We start from the raw sequence: 21,379 nt of genomic DNA on the forward strand, positions 1-21,379 counted from the left end.
TGTTCCCCGAAGCAGGAACCGATATCCCCAACATTATGACCCCGAATCTCTCCAAAATAGACTGAGAAGTGGTGGAAACCCCAGCCATGTTCGAGGAGGACAACACCATGGCTTTGCCTTTTCTCTTCCCCATTCTCTGGGGAGCGCGCCTTCTTCTTCAGGCATTCTGGTGTAAAACGGGAACTCAACTAACATACGTCCTCCCTCAACGCCATCTTGGATCCTCCAGGTTGGGACACTCTTTGTCTGGTTTCTCATCAGAGGCCTGTCTGATATGGGTAACCCTACAGCATAGCCCTCTGAGTCATTGAAACACGGAAGCCCCTCCAACACTTACAAGGTGGTGTCCCTTCGGAGGGGCCTTGCTGTAGTTCTTGCCTGAAGTCTTGCCTGTTCTAGTTAGTCTATGTTTAGTTTAGGGTATTGCTTGTTTACTGTATTGCTTGTTTCCTGGTCTTGTGTCTTCTTTGTATGTCTTTGTCTAGTTCTGGGTTTATCTGTGTTTGTTCCCTGTTTCAGTGGCTACTCGCAGCTTTCAGTCCTGTCCTTTAGCCTATTCTTTCCCTGCCTTGCTGTCCCTGTGCTGCCTAGCTGTTAGCCAGTCCTGCCCTGTCCAGTAAGTCCTGCTGGCCACCTGAAGCCTTGAGCTCAACTCTTGGTGGAAAGTGGCCAGGTGCAGGTGAAGCCTAACTGTTTGTCAGAGATCTGCCCTGTCTCTAGCGTGGGGTGGTTTTGCCTGCCACTGCCACTCCTCGGCAGTGGCCCAAGGGCTCACAAACCCAGTTTCCAGCTTTGTAATCGTGACATCCATTTTGTTATGCAGATTATATTCAAATTCTTTACCGTGTTCCTCCCTCTTGCTCAGACCTTACTGAATTAAACTGTTGACTTCAAAAAGTCTCCTTCAGCCTCCACTCTGGCCCTTCCAACTGTTAACAATCAGAGTTTTCCGTTTAGGGAAACTTAAAATTTTGGGTGTTCTTTTTGATTATTACCTTACTTTTAAGGATCAGATTAATACTGTAATCAAAGCCTCTTTCTTTGTGCTTCACAGAATCCATTCCATCTGCTCACTTTTCCCAACCCCAGCTATTCATGTACTGCTGCTTAGTCTAGTTATCACCCATCTTGATTACTATAATTCACTCTGTGCTGGTCTTCCATTTTCTTACATGAAATAGCTCCAACTTATCCAATCAACCACAGTTTGAATCTTTCATCAATCCACACCATTTGACCATATCACAACACTCCTTCATTCGGAACATTGGCTACCTCTTTCCGCTCAAATCTAATATAGATTATGTCTTTTGATTTTCAAATCACGCCTTCCCTCTGCACCAGAATATCTATCTCATCTTTTTTATTCCATATGCACCTCCAATGCACCTCCGTTCCTCTGCATCTGGTTCGCTCTGGTTGCCCCCTCCCTCTATTATCTGCCTTGATGTCACTCATACTATTAGTTATGCTGAACCCCAGCTTTGGAATACATTACCTACTCCACTCTGTTAATATTCAGACTTAATCAGCCAAAATGCAACGCAGCAATAAAAACATCTTTTTACTACAGTTTATGGTTCAAATTAGTACTAATGTATGTTGTGACAAAACATTGGGTTTTAAATCTGTAAAACTGCCTTAATTATTATTTGTTGAAGTGTGTTTCTGTAATTTGGCCAGCAGGTGGTGCATGTTTATGTTTAAAACTGTTACAGAGAAATCGCTGTTCCTTCTTTAATTAGCACACAGAGAAGAAGTAACCTGCAGTGATGTGGTCAGCTAGTTTTAAAACTTGTTTTTCTGGGCTCTGATTGACCCAGGAGCTCAATTCATCTAGGATGTACTGGCGTTTTTCTCCAGTCTTAGCCAGAGAGAAAAGAGAGAAGGATCTTTTTGCTGAGGCCCCGTGAACAGTTATAATAGATAACTTGTGAGCAGCTATATATTCAAGTTAGCCAGTTCCACACCTTGTATAAGACAGAACATAGAAAACGTACAAACAAATACAATGCTCCCAAGAAGCCTCCCAGCTAGACCCCATAGGTAGGGTTACCATATGGCTCCAGAAAAAGGAGGACACATTGATCCATTCGGGGGTTTGCTTCCATTGAAAGAAATGGAAGTAAAACCCACTAATTTTTCCAATGGCACCCGTATTTACTGGGTGCTGCTATGCATCGGTCCCTCAATCACATCTTGGAGGATTTAGGTGAGAAGTTATCAATGTGGGCTAACAATAAGGTAGGTTATTATACTGTTAACCCTGGTTATTAGTAAATAGGTTTCATTGCATAAAATGGGACTTGTGGTAAAATAACTGGTCTTAATGGTAGCCTACCTTGATAATTTCCCCCCTTAATGTTCCTCATTAAGCAGCTTAGAATACAAACCCTCTGCTTATTCCCACCCTAAATGGAACAAATTGTTGCCAAAATAATGAAATTATTGTTCCAATGGATAAAAAAACAACCTGCTGACAACTCCAGAGTTTAGCTTTAAAATTAAGGTATGCCAACATTTTAAATGCAACTTTTACATTGTTTCTTGCTAAAGTTGCTTAGTAGTAATTGTTGACTATGTTGAATGATGCTAATACTTAAACTTGAAAGCAGTGACCCTAACACTTGAAGATCAAGCTTTGAATATTAGCAAACAAAGAAAAAATTACCTTCACATATTGGAGGTTCTGGGGACCAGCCAAAGTAATAACACTGAAGTAGTTCAGATCCAGTTAATGAGTAGTTTTCTTTACAGAAAAACTGTACCACATCTCCATCCTCATAGGTTGTCTTCACAGGACGAAACCCTCCATGCTCTACATTTTGTAAGGATGAGCATGTTAATTCTGAAAAAAAATTATTTTCAGTATTAAATAATACTACAGTACTGCACTTTAAATAAAAGTAAAACTTCTAAATGCCATTTGTAAGGTATAAACTGTGTTGTCTGTTTCATGCTTGGTTACACTTACAATTCAGTTATTTGACTTGCCCATGGCAGTCCAATACGAGAGACATTCAAGTCTGGGAAGAGATGGAAGAAAGTTCCTATTATGGTAACGACCGCTACTTGCCCAAGGGCAGCACTGAGGCAGAATCTTGAAGGAGCTGACCTCTTCAGTCCTTGGTCAACAATAGAAGTCAAAAAGGCCCATTTTATACAGGTCACAAAGTAGGGGAATAAGATATCCGGGACAGGACATGCATAATTCCCCTCTGTACACGGAACTTAAAATTACACATGGAAACTTGGGTGCATGCCCAATTTAATTAAATAATAAACCACTTAGCATTGCTAATTGGGCACTAATAATTATTGGTGCTAATTGGAAAAAGTTAGAACTTACGCATGCATCTTGCTAGGCGCTGTTCTATAAAGATGTGTGCACAGATTCCTATGTGTAGATCTGAAAAGTAGGTGTGGACATGAGAGAGGCATGGGTGGGTCATGGGCATTCCAAGGATTAAAGTGCAAGGATATCCCAGCACTAAACGTTATTCTAGAAATGGCACCCAACTCTGACTGTCATTTATAGAATAGTGCTTAGCACCAGGAGCTGCGCCTAATTTCGGGCACAAGGATTTACATCAACTAAAACCTGGTGTAAATTCTCACACCTAAATTAGGCGTGGATCTCCCTTAATCTAATCTATGTGTGCACCTACAAGTACTAGGGCTCATTTTTTGGCACCTATTTTTCAGTACCATTTATAGAATTTGATCCTTAATATGTAAATTACTACTTTGCACATATAACTTGTGCTTAACTGTTCAAAAATCAAGTCCTAAATGAAATAGTCTACAGATTACCTGAATGATAAAATGTGCACTATTTTAGGAAAAAAAACCCTCTCTTAAATATTCAGAAAACTTACTGATGCACTGTGGAAGCGATGACCATCCATGGGGGAGGCATTGGACCTCCTCAACGGTGCTCCCTCTTGTTGTGTAATATCCTTTGTCACATTCATAATGCAGTTTCTCATATAGTTTGAACACTGTCTGGGTAGTAGAATAGCGGCCATGATACAATTCAGCAGCTTCACAAGTCTCTAATGAAAATAAGTGAATATGTAACACTAAATATGTTGGAATGAATAGTTCTGCCATATCACTTGTCTTGTGGAACTTTTTGATAACAGGCAGTGTTTGATATGTACAGACTTATATGATAAGCAGGTAGAAAGCTTTGAATATGCAAATATATCAAGGAGGACATTTTAAAACTGAACACCTCCATACTGGCACCCTGAGACTATGCAGTAGGTGCCTTTTCTACAATGGAACTTGGGTGCCCAGGTTCCATTATAGAATATTAGCAGAACCTGGTGTCAGCACATCTAACATTGAGACATCTGCAGTTAGAGCAGCAATAGAGCTCTCTCAAAAGTATTCTGTACATTATGCACGTAAAAGGGAGTTCTGCCCATACCCCACCTATGCTCCAACTCTGTGTATGTCCCCCTTTGCAAATACACACTATGAAAGTGTAACCCTGGGTACACCTCTGGCTCAGCTCCACCCTGGGGTTTCGCTCCACACCACCCGAGACTGGGGTCACACAAACAGATTACTTCTGCCACACACAAGATATAGTAGAATTGGAAAAGGTACAGCGAAGGGCGACGAAAATGATAGTGGGGATGGGACGACTTTCCTATGAAGAGAGGCTGAGAAGGCTAGGGCTTTTCAGCTTGGAGAAGAGACGGCTGAGGGGAGATATGATAGAAGTGTATAAAATAATGAGTGGAATGGATCGGGTGGATGTGAAGCGACTGTTCACGCTATCCAAAAATACTAGGACTAGAGGGCATGAGTTGAAGCTACAGTGTGGTAAATTTAAAACGAATCGGAGAAAATGTTTCTTCACCCAACGTGTAATTAGACTCTGGAATTCGTTGCCGGAGAACGTGGTACGGGCGGTTAGCTTGACGGAGTTTAAAAAGGGGTTAGATAGATTCCTAAAGGACAAGTCCATAGACCGCTATTAAATGGACTTGGAAAAATTCCGCATTTTTAGGTATAACTTGTCTGGAATGTTTTTACGTTTGGGGAGCGTGCCAGGTGCCCTTGACCTGGATTGGCCACTGTCGGTGACAGGATGCTGGGCTAGATGGACCTTTGGTCTTTCCCAGTATGGCACTACTTATGTACTTATGTACTTATGTACATACAGCTCCAATGGCAGGGTCACTCAAGCAAGGCTCAGACTGGGGCTGGAAAAAAATCCAGTAGGCCAAGGGTACTCTATCTCTGGGCACTTTCACTCAAAAAAACAGTCAACAGTCTCAGTTGTACCTGGTCAATAATGATAAAATCAGAAAATTAAATGAACTAACTAGTACTTTAAAATGCATGAATTACAATGATGCTTTATAATGATGCTATGACTTAAATGTTATAGATTCTAATAAATGGCCAAATTCTGACTTGCACAGTATATGCTGATTTGTCAATGGATAAAATAAAAATTTTTTTAATATGATAATAATGAATATTTTATAGATGATAGAAGCACTAGTGACTTGTAGTCTTTACCGTACTAGATACAATAAGAATGAAAAAATGCCTCATACTCATATACATACAAATGTGCAAGAAACATTAAAAACATCTTGTAACATTTAAAAGAAACAAAAATATCTAGTACCATTTAAAAGAAGCTAAAAAATAAGTAATCAAATTTCCAATACAGAATATTGATAAAAAACAATAATAAACAATGAATGCAAACTAAACAATAGAAAGTCGATGATAAATAATGGATAATAAATAAATTGAAGTAACATTGATATTCTTTGAGACATAAATATACCATAGAAATACACAAATGATCTGATAAACATGATGATGAAAGTACGGTATCACATGGAAAACAGTGCACCCTTGGAGAAGTATTTATGTTAGGGATTGAAAATATGACTTGATGACTGAGTGGCATGATATGCAAAATGGCTATTGTATTTTTAGAGAAAGACACTGTAATCAATTTCTAAATTGAGTCCGTGTGGTTTGAGACTGTTAAAGTAGAAAATGAATCTCTGCTCTTCTCTATAGAGTAAAGTGTTTAGGTCCCGTTGGCGCCATCTCTTGGTGAAATGCTTAACTACAAAGAACCTAATGTCTTCAACAGTGTGATTTTCAGACATCCAGTGTTCTGTCAGTGGTGCTGATTGGACTTGGCGTTTAATACAGCTTCTGTGCTCAATTATCCTAGTTTTCACTAGTCTGGTAGTTTTACCAATATATATTTTATTACATGGGCATACAATTGTGTAAATGACATTGCTTGTGTTGCAGGTGGAGGAATGCCGCAGAGTAAATTTCTTACCCGTTCTCTGATCTACAAATTCACTAATGTCGAGGGAGTGCTTGCAGACTGTGCACTGCCCACATGGGTGGTGTTCAGTGAAATCCGTAGCTGTCTTGGTGGTATCTGGCAAAGTGGATGGAACTAAGATCTCTCTTAAATTTTTGTTCCTGGCTTATGCAAAAACAATACGTTTGTCCTGAAAACAGGAGTGGTGTTCAAGAATGGGCCAATATTTTTTAATACTCCTTTAGATGTTGTTTGTCAGGAAGGAATACTTTAATGTGCACACGAGGTCAGGTGTAATCTTTTTCTCTTTGGGTTGGAACAATGTTTCTCTTTCGACCATCAATGCTTTATGGTATCCTGCACTGATTGTTTTTTCTGGATATCCCCTGTCCTGGAATCTTTTTCTCATGTTGGCAGCCTGTGTCTTGAAATCTCCCAAATAGGTATCTGGAGGCATATTTTCAAAGCACTTAGCCTTCCAAAGTTCCAAAGAAACCTATGGAACTTTGGAATGCTAAGTGCTTTGAAAATATGCCCCGTGGAGGGGAATAATCGAACAGCGCCAGCGAAATACATGGCTGGCGATGTATTTTGGTGGCACCGCAAACAGCTGGCTAGACCCGTATTTTCAAAAAAGATGGCCGACCATCTTTTGTTTCGATAATATGGTTCCGGCCAGCCAAATGCATTGGATTTGGCCGGGGTTTGAGATGGCCGGCTTCGTTTTTTAGCGATAATGGAAAGTTATGTCAGCCATCTCAAACCCCGGCCGAATTCAAGGCATTTGGCCATGGGAGGAGCCAGCATTTTTAGTGCACTGGCCCCCCTGACATGCCAGGACACCAACCGGGCTCCCTAGGGGTCACTGCGGTGGACTTCAGAAAAGCTCCCACGTGCATAGCTCCCTTACTTTGGGAGCTGAGCCCCCCAACCCCCTCCCCCCAAAAAACCCACTACCCACAAATGTACTGCACCCGCTAAAACTGCTCCAGGGACCTGCGTACAGCCTCTAGGACTTATTGCTGCTGTATAACTTTGGCACAGCAGTTCACACCTGAAGACTAATCTCTCTGAAAAAGTCCTTTCTTGAAATAAGCAGGTTACTCACAGTTAACTGCAGATCAGAGGTTGTGCCCCACTGGCAAAGAGTCCCCTGGTACTAAGATTAGCAGTATGTCAGAGCTGGCACAATGGTGTACAATCATAGGCGCCCGGTATAAGAGGCTTGGACAGACTAAGCCTCCCCTGCTGTGCTCTGAGAGGTTTAAATTGTTGATTTACCTCCATCCTCACAGCAGGAGCTGCAGTGAAAGCCCTCTAGCCTTGTGAAACCAATTGTAGAAATTGGTTTATGGTTTGTTTACCTTTCTGCTGGGAGAGCAGGGGGAGGGGGGGTTGGCTGGGTTGCCAGGGAGATATTTAAGGAGGATGACTTCCTGACCTGCACTGAGAACAGATAGCAGCAGATACTGGACCAGCATGATCAGAAAAAGTCACCAAACAAAGGTAGAAAAGATCATTTTATTTTCATTATAGTGTTTGGAATATGTCCACTTTGAGAATCAGGTGCTCAACATTAAAAGATTATATTTATTTACTTATTTATGGCATTTTATCCCACATTAAACATGAATTAGGGTGTTTTGTGGCTCTACAAGAGAATTGTGATGATATGATCCCTTGTTTCATATTGTTGATGGTCTACATTTTCCGTATGGGTGGTATATTGGTGTATTAGGTTCTGCCCAGTGTAATATTTATGGTACAGTAAGGTTCTGAGTGTGTTTTTGCACAAAGTTGTGCATGGTGTTTTGCAGTTGAGCGATTGTGCTTAGAATATGCTTTGAGCAACCACTTTATTCTTTGACATATGATACATATCTAATATCTAAATTTAATAAAAGGTATTAATTGTGACTTTTATTTTTTTTTATTTATTTTTTTCTGTGTTATCAGACAATTATGGATTTAAGCTCCACCCCTGGTCCCACCCCTAACCTCGCCCCCTTTAGCCTCCCCAAACAGTTGGACCACCGACCGCCTATGTGTACAATGCCCTCTTTCAGCACCATTCAAGGTAAGAACTACATTCTCTGACGTGGGTAACACAGGAAAGGGATCTAAAACAGGCTTACAAAAATGGCCACTACCGCATGGACTACAACAGGAGACAAAACGGGGCACACTCTGACTGTCATGGAGGTGGGTACGGCATTTGAGGCTGGCATAGAGGCTGGCAAAAAAGTATTTGTAACCTGTTTTTTATGCTGGGAGGGAGGGGGTTGGTGACCACTGGGGGAGTACGGGGAGGTCATTCCCTATTCCTTCCGGTGGTCATGTGGTCAGTTCGGCCACCTTTTTGAAGCTTGGACCTGTAAAAAAAGGGACCAAGTAAAGGGGGCCAAATGCTCTTCATCGCCGGGTTTTTTCCCCATTATGGGCTAAAGTTGGCCATTTCGTAACCCCGCCTATGCCCGCCTATGTCCCGCCTTCGTGTCGCTGCCAACACACATCCTTGAACTTTTGCCGGCTCTGCGACAGGAAAGCGGTGATGGTGTCAAAATAGCGGCTTTCAATTATACCGATTTGGCCGCTTTTGCGAGATCGCCGGCCATCTCCTGATTTGTGTCGGAAGATGGCCGGCGATCACTTTCGAAAATGAGCTGGATAGTCTCCTTAATCTTAGGAATTGTGAATAGGGAAGATGGTTCTTAAGTGCCCATTGATGATAACTTTGGTAATGGAGATATGTGTTCTTATCTGTGTCTTTCCGGTATATCGTCGTGGTAAGTGAATATGGTCCTTTATTTATCAATATGTCAAGGAAAGAGATGGTGTCTTGATGGTATTAAATTTGGAATCTGAGATTGGAATTCTTAGAATTGAGCTATAAATGGAACTCTTGAAGGCGTGACACAGAGCCTTTCCAAATGATAAAGACATCGTCAATGTATCATTTATAGAAGTGGATTTCTTTTGTGAAGGGGTGATCACACAATGTTTTGTCCTCGAAATGTGCTACATAGAGGTTGGCCAAGTCAGGGGCCATCGAAGCACCCATGGCTGTGCCCTTTATCTGTTGGTACAATTTACCTTGGAAGGAAAAAAAAATTTTTGTCAAAGCAATGGTTGCTAATGCCAGGATAAGTCTGTTCGGGATAAGGCTGGTAGTTGTTCTTCCTCTGAGTGTGACATCAATGCTGGATATAGCCTCCAACTGGGGGATGTTTGTATGCAAGGATTCACCACTGTTGAGTTCCCCTGCAAATGGATAACTTCTTCCATAAAATATCTTGGTGTCTTCTTTGATAGGGACCTTTCCAACACCATTAAAGTTAACTCTGACAAACTTGTTGCGCAGGTCGAGTCCTCTCTGGTGGCCTGGTCCCCGTTACATCTTACTTGGTGGGGAAGACTAGATACTATTAAAATGATGATAGTCCCTCACATCACATACGCTCTGAGCATGATCCCTATTCTCTTCCCTGGTATCTTTTATAGGCGACTGGAGAAGATGCTCACCAACTTTTTATGGAATTGTAAATTGCCCAGAATCTCTCTAAGTAAACTTAAGCTTCCAAAAAAGCATGGTGGAGTAAAATTTCCTGATCTTCTTCTTTATCATAAAGCCTTCATTTTGCAACAGGGCATGGATTGGCTCACTCCTATGAATGTTACTTCCCCACCTCGATAGGTATCCTTTGAGTGTGCCCTTATTGACCCGCTAGAGCACTCCCATCTCATTGGCATGCACCTTCCTAAGAGTATTGTTTCCAATCCGCTCATCAGCACCACCTACAAATTAATGGTGTCCTTGGATAAGTCCATGGGTATCCCTTGGTCTGATACGCCACTCATTCCTTTATGGAATAATCCCAACTTTAAAATTGGTAATAAGCAAGTTTCATGGTCCCAGTGGCAGCATATTGGAATTTGGTCTTTAAAAGATTTGATCCATCTGAGTAGTCAGACCTGGAAAACATTCTCAGATTTGCAAGCAGAATTCTCATTATCAGATGGCCAATTTTACCAGTGGCTTCAGATTAGCACCATGTTAAAAAAGAAAAATAAAGGTAGATTACAAGTGCAGTCTTTGACCCAAATCCCAGAGATTATCGATTTCAGTTTGAGGCTCCAACATACTGGTCATGCTACTTCCCACATTTACAAGTATCTTCTCAGCAATTACCGCACTACTTGTAAGGATTTGCGTAGATGTTGGGAAGAGTACCTCCAGCAGCCTATTCCTGATTCATTCTGGGAACAACTTTGGAAATCCCTCTTCAGATGCTCTAGATCTTCTTCCCATATACAGTCGCTGTATTTCTTTATGCATAGATCTTTATGGACATCTTATAGGATGCATATTATTGATCCCTCTAACCCTAAAGTATGTTGGTCTTGTTTGCCACAAGTGGGTAATTTAAAGCACCTTATATTTGAGTGTGTATTCATCCGGCAATACTGGTCAGAAATCTGGTCGCAACTGATTGATATCTTTCATCTTCCTGGCTCAATCTCTTATAAATTTGTGATACTCAGGGATCAGTGCTATACAAGTCTACTGACTCCCAGTGAAGGGTCTCTAGTTAACACCATGGTATCTTTAGCGCTGATAGTAATCTCGCACTGGAAGTCCTTGCATCAAGCCACTTACCAGGAATGGTGGAACTTGTTGCTTCAAGTGTACAAGTATGAATCCCACCTTGCTAAGCAGTCTCCTCGATTTATGTGTTATAGGGAGAAATGGCTCCCACTTGTATCTTACTTCAATGTTGTTCAGTGAAATGCATAAATATTGATGTCTTATATTTCTAGCATGCTCTGTACTTTGATTTGTCTCCTCCAGCTCCCTTCTCTTCTTTCTTTGTCTTTTCTTAATCTTAATTTAATCTAGAAATGGATATTTGCGTTTTACCTGTGAGCTCCAGGGTTACTATTTGCTGTAATATGCTATCTGTTGTCTAGTTGTGGGCTCTTGTTTATTTCTGTATGGAAAACTAATAAAAAGAATTGAAACAGGGGCTATATTTTTTATACACTTGTATTGGCACAGTTGAAATGTAATCTGACATATTTTGTGCATTTGTATCATATAAGTACATAAGTATGGCCATACTGGGACAGACCAAAGGTCCATCAAGCCCAGCATCCTGTCTCCAACTGTGGCCAATCCAGGTCACAAACACCTGGCAAGATCCCAAAAAAGTGCAAAACATTTTGTACTGCTTATCCCAGAAATAGTGGATTTTCCCCAAGTCCAATTTAATAATGGTCTATGGACTTTTCCTTTAGGAAGCCGTCCAAACCTTTTTAAAACTCCACTAAGCTAACCGCCTTTACCACATTCTCTGGGAACGAGTTCCAGAGTTTAATTACACGTTGAGTGAAGAAATATTTTCTTTGATTCGTTTTAAATTTACTACTTTGTAGCTTCATTGCATGCCCCCTAATCCTAGTATTTTTGGAAAGCATAAACAGACGCTTCACATCTACCCATTCAACTCCACTCAATATTTTATAGACCTCTATCATATCTCCTCTCAGCCTCCTTTTCTCCAAGCTGAAGAGCCCTAACCGCTTTAGCCTTTCCTCATAGGAAAGTCATCCCATCCCCTTTATCATTTTTGTCGCCCTTCTCTGCACCTTTTCTAATTCCACCACATCTTTTTTGAGATGCGGCGACCAGAATTGAACACAATATTCGAGGTGCAATCGCACCATGGAGCGATACAAAGGCATTATAACATCCTCATTTTTGTTTTCCATTCCTTTCCTAATAATACCTAACATTCTATTTGCTTTCTTAGATGCAGCAACACACTGAGCAGAAGGTTTCAACCTATCATCAACGACGACACCTAGATCCCTTTCTTGGTCTGTGACTCCTAACGCGGAACCTTGCATGACGTAGTTATAATTCGGGTTCCTCTTTCCCACATGCATCACTTTGCACTTGCTCACATTAATCATCATCTGCCATTTAGACGCCCAGTCTCCCAGTCTCGTAAGATCCTCTTGTTATTTTTCACAATCCTCCTGCGATTTAAGCAATCTTGAAAAAAGTGGCACACGTTGATTCATTGTAAATCATTATTAGAAAATAAGTGGCACCCCTGGTTTATCTTTTCAAATAGAACTATGACAAGGCAACACTCCATAAATTAATAAGTAAACATTTAAGAGTTGGGTGCCTTTTACAGAATAGCATTTGGTGCCAGGATCCGTGCCCAATTTTGGGTTCTAGGATTTACACCAAGTGAAACCTGGTGTAAATTCTCTTGCCTAAATTAGGCACAGATCTCCCTTATTCTAGAAAACTGCACATAAATTCCAGGAATATCCCAATCCACCCATATCCCTCCCATGGCCACGCCCCCTTTCCAGATCCACATGTAAAGTTTATGCAGATCCTGACACCTAAAAATGTGTGCACAAATTTTAATTAATGCTAATTAGTACTGAGTAATTGATTATTAGTGTCCAATTATCAGAGCTAATTGGCTTGTTAATCAATTAAATTGTACATACAAATTGGGTACATGCCCATATTTGCGCACTCAAGTTTGAACACCATGTATAGAATTAGGGTGTTAGTGCACATGAAAACACTTACTGCAAAATACGTTAAAGCGTTTTGAGGTAGGTAATCATTTAGCGAGTGCTAAGTACGCATTATTTTTTCTTATTCTATTTTTTTGGCATGGGTGGGAAGGTGTTAACCAGATAGCATGTCAATATTAGTGAATTCTATCTAGTTAATTCTGGCTTCACATGTGAGCCCTTAGCCCCTCCTAAATAGGAGGTCGTTAGTGTTCTCTCATTAATTTGTTTTCCGGGTATTGTGTGAAAGTAGAAAATGATACGGGGACAAAGTTTGTCCCTGTTCCCACCCCCACCCCAGTGAACTCTGTCCCCATCCCCATAAGCTCTGTCCTTGTCCTGGAGTGGAGGAGTAGCCTAGTGGCTAGTGCAGTGGACTTTGATCCTTGAGAACTGAGTTCAATTCCCACTACAGCTCCTTGTGACTATGGGCAAGTCACTTAACCCTCCATTGCCCCTGGTACAAAATAAGTACTGAATATATGTAAACCACTTTGAATGTACTTGCAAAAACCTCAGAAAGGCAGTATATCAAGTCCCATTTCCCTTTCCCTCTCCCAGTCCCTACAAGCACTGTCTCTGTCTTCAAGAGCTCTGTCTGATCCCACCCATACAAGCCTCAGTTTTGATTTTCTATTTAAATCATTTTATTGAACTGTTAAAAAACAATATTTTGTACAACTGTTGTTTTATAAATCACAAACAATATAATACAAGGATCAACAAAACCCCTGTCTCCCCTCCCCCCTCACAAATATCCCCACCACTATCAGAAAACTGAACAAATTATTACAGAATGTTACATAGAAAATTAATGATAACAGACTACCTTGGTCACACACGCAGAACACAAATGCCAAATACAGAATAGATGACCAAGAATGATAAACATAAATTAGAACAAAATCTCAAGAAGTCACACCTTGCATATAGTACAACACCAAAGAAATAAAAAGAGATACATTTCCTTCTATTTTAACAGGACTTTGCATCAGAAGGCAGGACCTGGCAGAGGGAAGGCCCAGGAGCAGACCCGTGGAGATCGGTTGTTGGTTACATAAGGTAGAGTTACCGTGGGGGTAGAAGAAAGGAAGACACAGAGATGCTGGACCTGTGGGAGCAGTAACTATTTTTTTTTTACCATGAAAGCAAAGCTTTTTACCGTTCCCTCGGGGTAAAACATTTTGCTCCCACACTCGTGGTAAACGTGTCATTTTTTCCCCCACTACAGCAGATTTACTGCAAACCGCTATCCCCATGACATTCTCTCCATGAAAGCAAACAGAATATCATCTGAAAATATAAGCTTGATAATGCCTTATATGCTGAATGCTAGAAATGGGCTTAGTGTGTGGGGAAAGTCTTGTGTTAGCATGAGCCAAGCCCCTTTTCTAGCACCCTTTAGTGGACATACCCCTAGGGGACCTGTGCTAAAATAGCATGAGTTAGTGGTAAAATAACTTGTCTTAACAGTAGCCCATGCTGTTAACATCATCTCTAGTTTTTTAACAAGTACTAGTGGGTAGAGGAGTAGTCTAATGACAGACTGAGAATCAGGGAACCCAGGGCTCAAATCCTTGGTAAGTCACTTAACCCTTCATTGCCTCAGATACAAACTAGTCCCCAGATACTGAAATACCACAGTCAGCACTGAATTCAAACGCTGACTGTGGTATTTAAAATCTATACCTGGACATTCAGTGCTTGCCAATATCCAGATACCAGAGCTGAAACTCTGAGTATAGACTAGCAGACAGAAGTTGTTTAGGTATTGCTGACATTCACTGCCAGTACCCAAGTCAGTTAGAATGTCTCTTTTCCAGTTAGTTAGGTTAGCTATTTTGCTGACCTAACTTGCCTAGGGGTCCTTTTACTAAGGTGTGCTGAAAAATGGCCTGCGCTGTTGAGGGTGCATGTATCAGAAGTGTGCATGTCCATTTTTCAGTGCACCTTAGTAAAAGGACCCCTAGGCAAGTTAGGTCAGCAAAATCTGGGTACCTGTTTCAATTCTTTTTATTAGTTTTCCATACAGAAATAAAGGCCTTTTTTTAGCTGAAAATGGACTTGCGGCAAAATAAAAATTGCGTGCATCCATTTTGGTCCTGAGACCTTACCGCCAGCCATTGACTTAGCGGTAAGGTCTCACGCATTAACTGGGTGGTAATCGTCAGCATATGTACACTGCTGATTACCACCCGGTTAGCACCACATGGTAGAAAATAACAATTATTTTCTGCCACACATATTGGACGCAAGTAAAAAATGTAATTACTGCTCAGGGTTTGTGGTAGCCGGGCTGTAGTTCCAAATTGACACACGTTGGATGCGCTTAGGAACCTACACACCTTAGTAAAAGGGCCCTCTAGTCATCTAGGCCCAGATGATCAAAAGCCCTGCGCTGTTCCAAACAGCGCCCTAAAAATAGCGCCGGGACAGCGCAGGGCTTTTCTGCATCGATGATCAAAGATAATGCATGCAAATCTAAGCAGCGCTATTATCTTTGATCGTCATGTTTAAAGTGCGGGAGAATTGTGCCGAGCATGCGCTCAGCACAATCCTCCCGCACTTGTTTGACAGGTCTGAGCTGTCAAAAGCCCAAACCTGTCAAACAGCCTGCCGAGGCCCGAACCCCCCCCCCCCGCCAAACCCCCATAACTCGTGGTGGCCGCCTCCGGCCAAACGCTATCCCACCCTCCTTCCCACTCAGCGACGGGGGGGAGGGGGGGCTGGAGGTTTGGTGGGTCTCCAGCCCTCCCCAACTCCTCCCTCCCAAGCGTTCTGAATCCCTGGTCCCCCCAGCGTTCTGATTCCCTGGTGGTCTGTGGTCACCCACCCTCCCTGCCGGTCCCACCGGTTGGCCCCCCCTACCTTTTGTTGGAGAAGGGACGCAGCCTGCCTGCCTGCCTCCTCTTTCTGTCGACGCTGCTGCAAAATTGCGGCACCCAGCCCCGCCTATTGCATCCTGGGATGCGCTGGGCGGGGCTACAGACCATGTAAGGGAATCGCTCCCTTACATGGTCTGTAGCCCCGCCCACCACATCCCAGGATGCAATGGGCAGGGCTGGGCGCCGCAATTTTGCAGCGGCGTCGACAGAAAGAGGAGGGAGGCAGGCAGGCTGCGTCCCTCCTCCAACAAAAGGTAGGGGGGGCCAGCCGGGGGGGCCGGCAGGGAGGGTGAGTAACCACGGACCACCAGGGAATCAGAACGCTGGGGGGACCAGGGATTCAGAACGCTTGGGGGGGGGAGGAGTTGGGGAGGGCTGGAGACCCACCGAACCTCCAGCCCCCCCCCCCCCGTCGCTGAGTGGGAGGGAGGGTGGGAGAGCGTTTGGCCGGAGGCGGCCACCACGAGTTATGGGGGGTTGGGGGGGGCTGGAGACCCACCGGATCTCCAGCCCTCCCTGGGCATGGAGGGGCTCGGATCGTCGGGGGGACCGGAGGTCCACCGGACCTCCTGTCCCCTGTTTCCATTTGCTTTGGGGGGGAACGGGGGCCTGCCAGCATGCAACTGCATGCTGGACAGGGCTCACCATTCCTCCCCAATGATCTGCAAAGTCTAACGCCAGCTCAGAGCTGGCGTTGATTTTGCCGCAGCCAGCGATCCAATCTTTGGCGCGCTGGCCGCTGATCATTGGGGATGAATGCTGGAAGCCCTGTTTAGCATGCATTTGCATGCTACTTGTGCTAAGAGCCCTCGAGTGCGTTGTTGCAGGCGCTCGAGGGCTCTGATCATGGGTGGTTTGCAAACTCTGGCGCTAGTATGGCGTTAACAGCCTCTAGCGCCGGAGTTTGCTTTTGATCATGAGGGCCCTAGGTACCGGTGCTGAAAATCAGCAGTAACCAGATAACAACCAGCTCCTTCCCCACGCCACCCTGGCACCATCTAGATAGAGCTGAGGCAATCAGAGATAATTTTCACCAGCATTACCCACTGACTGGCACCTGTTGTCTGGATAACTAGCTTTGAATATCGGGTACTTAGATTATGAGCTCCCCAAGAACAGGAAAACACCTACTGTACTACAATGTAACTCGCCTTGAGCTACTATTGAAAAGATGTGAGCTATATTCCAAATCAAAATCCAAAATGAACCAAATGCATACTAACAAATGTACATTTCTAAAAACTACATGTGTACTGAAAAATTACCCATATAGAATTTGCCTGCTTTTCCTCTGGGTAATTTTTCTGTCAGGCAAAACCCCAAACATTGTTTTGATTATACAAAATTACATATTTTGTTCCATCTCCTGCCTTTTCCTTGCTTCCAGGAATGCCTCTTGATAAATGTTGCCTGCATTTAGGCTGGACAATACTTCAATTCTACTTTTCTACAGATAGTTAGGATGAAAAAGTTAAGTCCTACCAGACTTTTTGGTGCAGCTTGGTTGAGATGACCATCCTTCTGGAAAACACTGTACCTCTTCTTCAGCTGTTCCTTTTCTGGTTAAATACCCATCAGTACATTTGTACTGCACTCTCTCCATTACTTTATAAGATTCTTTTGGGTTATAGAAAAAGCCAGCAGCCAAAAGAGGCACGGTACATTTTTCTAAAATGAATCAATAACATAATTGAGAAAAGAGATTTAGTATTTTTGGCTTTGAAAATGTCTTACTGAAAAGTTTCAAATGACAAGCATAATATGACACAATTACCAATACATTTTCAGTAACAGATACAGATCGAGTAATCAAGGCAGAGCGACTTGGCAACTGGCATGCCTCTCCACACTCCAGAGATTCTAACATACAAGAACAATTTCTAAGCAGAAGAAGCAAACCCACAGCGATTCAAAAGACAAGTAACAGAATATATGACAATGGCTGCCTGCAATTGAACCACGGTGATCAGAGTTCTGTCAAAATGCCAACCGCTGCAGTTGAACTGAAACTGGATTATCAGTGTGGGTAGCCAGATATAAGCAAGCCCTGAATATCCAGTTTTAGAGCTAATCAGAAGTGTTGTCTTGTTAGCAGTGATATTCAAATTTCAACCAGATAAGCTAGGATAGTCTTTTTTGCTGTTCTAGCTTTATCTGGGTAGTTATCCAATTGGTGCTCTGAGGGTCCCTTTTACTAAGCAGCGGTAAGCCCAACACAGGCTTACCGCTCGCTATATAGGAAGTACCACCAGGCTACCACAGCAGCCCGGCGGTATTTCCCACCCCAAGCACGCTGTCATTTCCGGCACTACAAAAATTTATTTATTTTTGTAGCACCAGAGTGTACCCGGTGGTAATCAGGCAGAGCTGCATGCTGCCCGGTTACCACCGGGTTAACGCGGGAGCACTTACCACCACCTCAATGGGTGGTAGTAAGGGCTTCCTCCTGAAACGGCCACGCGGCAAGTGCTTTACTTGCCACCCAGCCATTTCCTGTAGGAAAGCGAGTCTTCCCTTTTACCAGCCGTGGTAAAAGGGGGCCTCGGCACGTGTGTAAAATGCACCAACACCGGCCCCCTTTTGCTGCAGCTTGGTAATAGGGGCCCTGAAATTTTCTGCTAACTGGTTAGTTCCATTGAATATTCCTCTTACTGACACTTATCTGGATAACAATATATGCTAACCATCTAAGCACCTTTGAAGATTGAGCCCTGGGTAGATGACTAATCTCTCCTTCCCATTCTCCCCTTCCTTGCCTAATATTGTGGAACCTATCCTTATTTATTTATTTATTTCATTTATATCCCACATTATCCTAATAGATCAGGTTCAATGTGGCTAACAACTTATCATAATTAACAATATACAAAAAGTGATGGGAGATAGTATACATTAAGTAGTATTAACAAAGTAAATGAGGATTGTGTATTACAAAATGTAATATGGAAACGAATACTAGACACAAAAAGGTAACAATTTATAGTCATCTATGTATATTAACAATTAAGATGGAACTGAGAAATTGGAATAATTTGGCGGGTCACCTCCCTCCCTCCTGCCAAAGCAAGAAATTCTCCTGCTGAGACACGGCGTCGGCAGCTCCCCCTTCCATCCAGTATTAATTTCCTGGCCACTGCTGCTTCTCTTCAGCAACAGCGGCCGCGACAAAAAAAAAAAGAGCTAACAAAAAAATTAAAAAAGCAAGCGAGGGGCAGCAGCAGCCTTCAAGCATGGGCTGTCGGCTCTGCAGCCGCTCCTTTCTCCTCTCTCTGCCCCTGGAGGAGCAGGAAGTTGACATCGACTTCCTGCTCAGGAGCGGCTACAGTGCTATCTATTCTCTCCCATCTTTAGGCTGTGGGTTCTTCCTTCTTCCCCTATCAGGGAACATGGCTCATTCCTTTCTCAATTAGGCTGACTGGAATGGTATCTCCCAGGCTCTCTTAATATGGGTATAGGCTTCCCTGCTCCACCCTTCTGGAACACTCCTCCCATTTGGTCCTTCAGTGTGGGCTAACTCGTTCTTAAAGAGACCTCTCCTTTCCGTAGGTTCTTTGATTTGTCCTGGACTTGTAGTTTTCTTCACTTTCTTAAAGGAAAACATCCCTTGTTTTGTGGGAGAATATGCTCTTTACCTATCACATACTCCTTTCCTGGCATGACAGGCCCTGTGCCTGTCACACCATTCTTAAATGGTGGTTTGACCCACAGTAGTAGTACCCTGAGTCTATCCTAGCACAAATCCTTTTAAATATTGACCTGTTTATTTTTCAAGGGAGGCATTAAGCCAGCCCTGACTTTTTTAAATATGCTTTCCAAATGCATATTACCCTCGTGGGCATATAGGCCCAACTATTCATTTTTTATGTGAGGATAAAACCCAATAATGCGCAAATGTTATTTTTTCAGAAAATGGTTCACTTGTCATCTGAATAAATATAACTTTCTTAATTCACTACCTGGAATAATTAACCACCAGTTAGGGGCATAGTATTCAATGTGAGCTACTATTAAAGACATCTTATTTTACTGTTAATCTCAGATATCAGTAACTATGGGGCCCTTTCACTAAGGTGCATAAAGCACTAATGTGCACTTAACACAGCAAAAATAGCTTAATGTGGGATGTGCTAAAGCATGCCACATTAGTTCTGGCATGTGAGTGTGCTAAGTGCACATTAATTACTTTTATGAGGGGGTATGTCATGGGTGAAGACTGGGCATTCCTGCACTAATCTATATTACTGGGCACTAACTGGTTAGTGCACGGTTAACGTGGGAGCCCCTTCTGTCTCCTAAAGAGGTGGCAGAAAATGTTCCCATGGTATTTTTTTCTTTAAATGGCTGCACGATAATGCATTAGAGCATGGCATAAATGAAACTAATAGAAAAAGAGTATTTTTAGGGCTGCGGCTTAGCGCATTGGAAAGACCCATGTAAGGGTGTGCTATGGCCAATTCTTCCCATAGCTTAGTAAAAGAACCCTTATATCTCTTTGCATTAAATGAAACCTATTCTATATAATAAAAAGCACCTCCAACGTTCTGAAGCTGACTCTGTGAAAGTGAAGCCTTGAAGAATTCGTGCTCCTGCTGTATCCATCTCCTGAATTGATGTCACGTACTTCCGGGTTCATCACAAACAGCAGTGACCAATCACTGGAAGAGAATGCTGCAGAGTTGCCAGGCCATGGAACGCGATGTCACACGCATGAGGGTGTCGTCATTCCTCCCTCCCTCCCTTCCAGTTCCAGGCCCCCTCCCTCCAAATTTTAAAAGTCATCTTCACTTACCAAGTTGGGTTTACGGCGGCCATCAGCAGCGGTAAAAGGCATGCAGGCTCGGCCCTTCTCTCTTTCTCGGCTCTGGTCCCGCCCTTGCGGAAACAGGAAATGAGGGCGGGACCAGAGCTGAGAGAGAGAGAAGGGCCAAGCCTGCACGCCTTTTACCGCTGCTGACGGCCGCCACAACCCCGACTTAGTAAGTGAAGATGACTTCTAAAATTCGTAGGGAGGGTTGCTGGAACTGGAAGAGAGGGATGGGGGAGGGAGGGAGGGGGAACCTGAAACTCGGTCCCCTGGAACTCGGAGGGAGGGAGGGGACAACCCTGGAACTCGGAGGGAGGGAGGGAACGACCCAAGAACTCAGAGGGAGGGAGGGAATGACCCTGGAACTCGGAGGGAGGGAGGGAGGGAGGGGATGACCCTGGAACTCAGAGGGAGGGAGGGAGGGGACGGACGACCCTGGAACTTGGAGGGAGGGAGGGGGGACGAAGACCCTGGAACGGAGGGAGGGAGGGGGGGACGACCCTGGAACTTGGAGGAGGGAGGGGGACGACCCTGGAACTCAGAGAGAGGGAGGGAGATGACCCTGGAACTTGGAGGGAGGGAGGGGGGACCCTGGAACTCGGAGGAAGGGAGGGAGGGCCACACACTCTCATTCTCACACACACAGTCTCTCTCTCACAGACACACTCACACCCAGTCTCACTCTCTCTCTGTCACACACACACACTCGCACATTCACTCTCTCTCTCTCTCACACACAGTCACTCTCACACACACTCTCTCAAA

General features: G+C 43.4%; 1 protein-coding gene across 2 annotated transcripts in view; it reads right to left on the bottom strand.

The window, feature by feature from the left end:
* Nucleotides 1–21,379, bottom strand: part of F13B (coagulation factor XIII B chain) — a 145,441-nt gene that overhangs the window by 87,550 nt on the left and 36,512 nt on the right. For both annotated transcript variants that reach the window (XM_030207384.1, XM_030207383.1), the window contains exons 3-5: nt 17,293–17,478; nt 3,879–4,055; nt 2,672–2,848 (exon numbers count right to left, since the gene is read on the bottom strand). In XM_030207384.1, coding sequence (XP_030063244.1) covers nt 2,672–2,848; nt 3,879–4,055; nt 17,293–17,478 — 540 coding nt within the window. The remainder of the gene's footprint in view (nt 1–2,671; nt 2,849–3,878; nt 4,056–17,292; nt 17,479–21,379) is intronic.

The sequence above is a fragment of the Microcaecilia unicolor genome, chromosome 6 (genome assembly GCF_901765095.1).
Source record: "Microcaecilia unicolor chromosome 6, aMicUni1.1, whole genome shotgun sequence".
In the NCBI taxonomy this organism is placed as follows: Eukaryota; Metazoa; Chordata; class Amphibia; order Gymnophiona; family Siphonopidae; genus Microcaecilia; species Microcaecilia unicolor.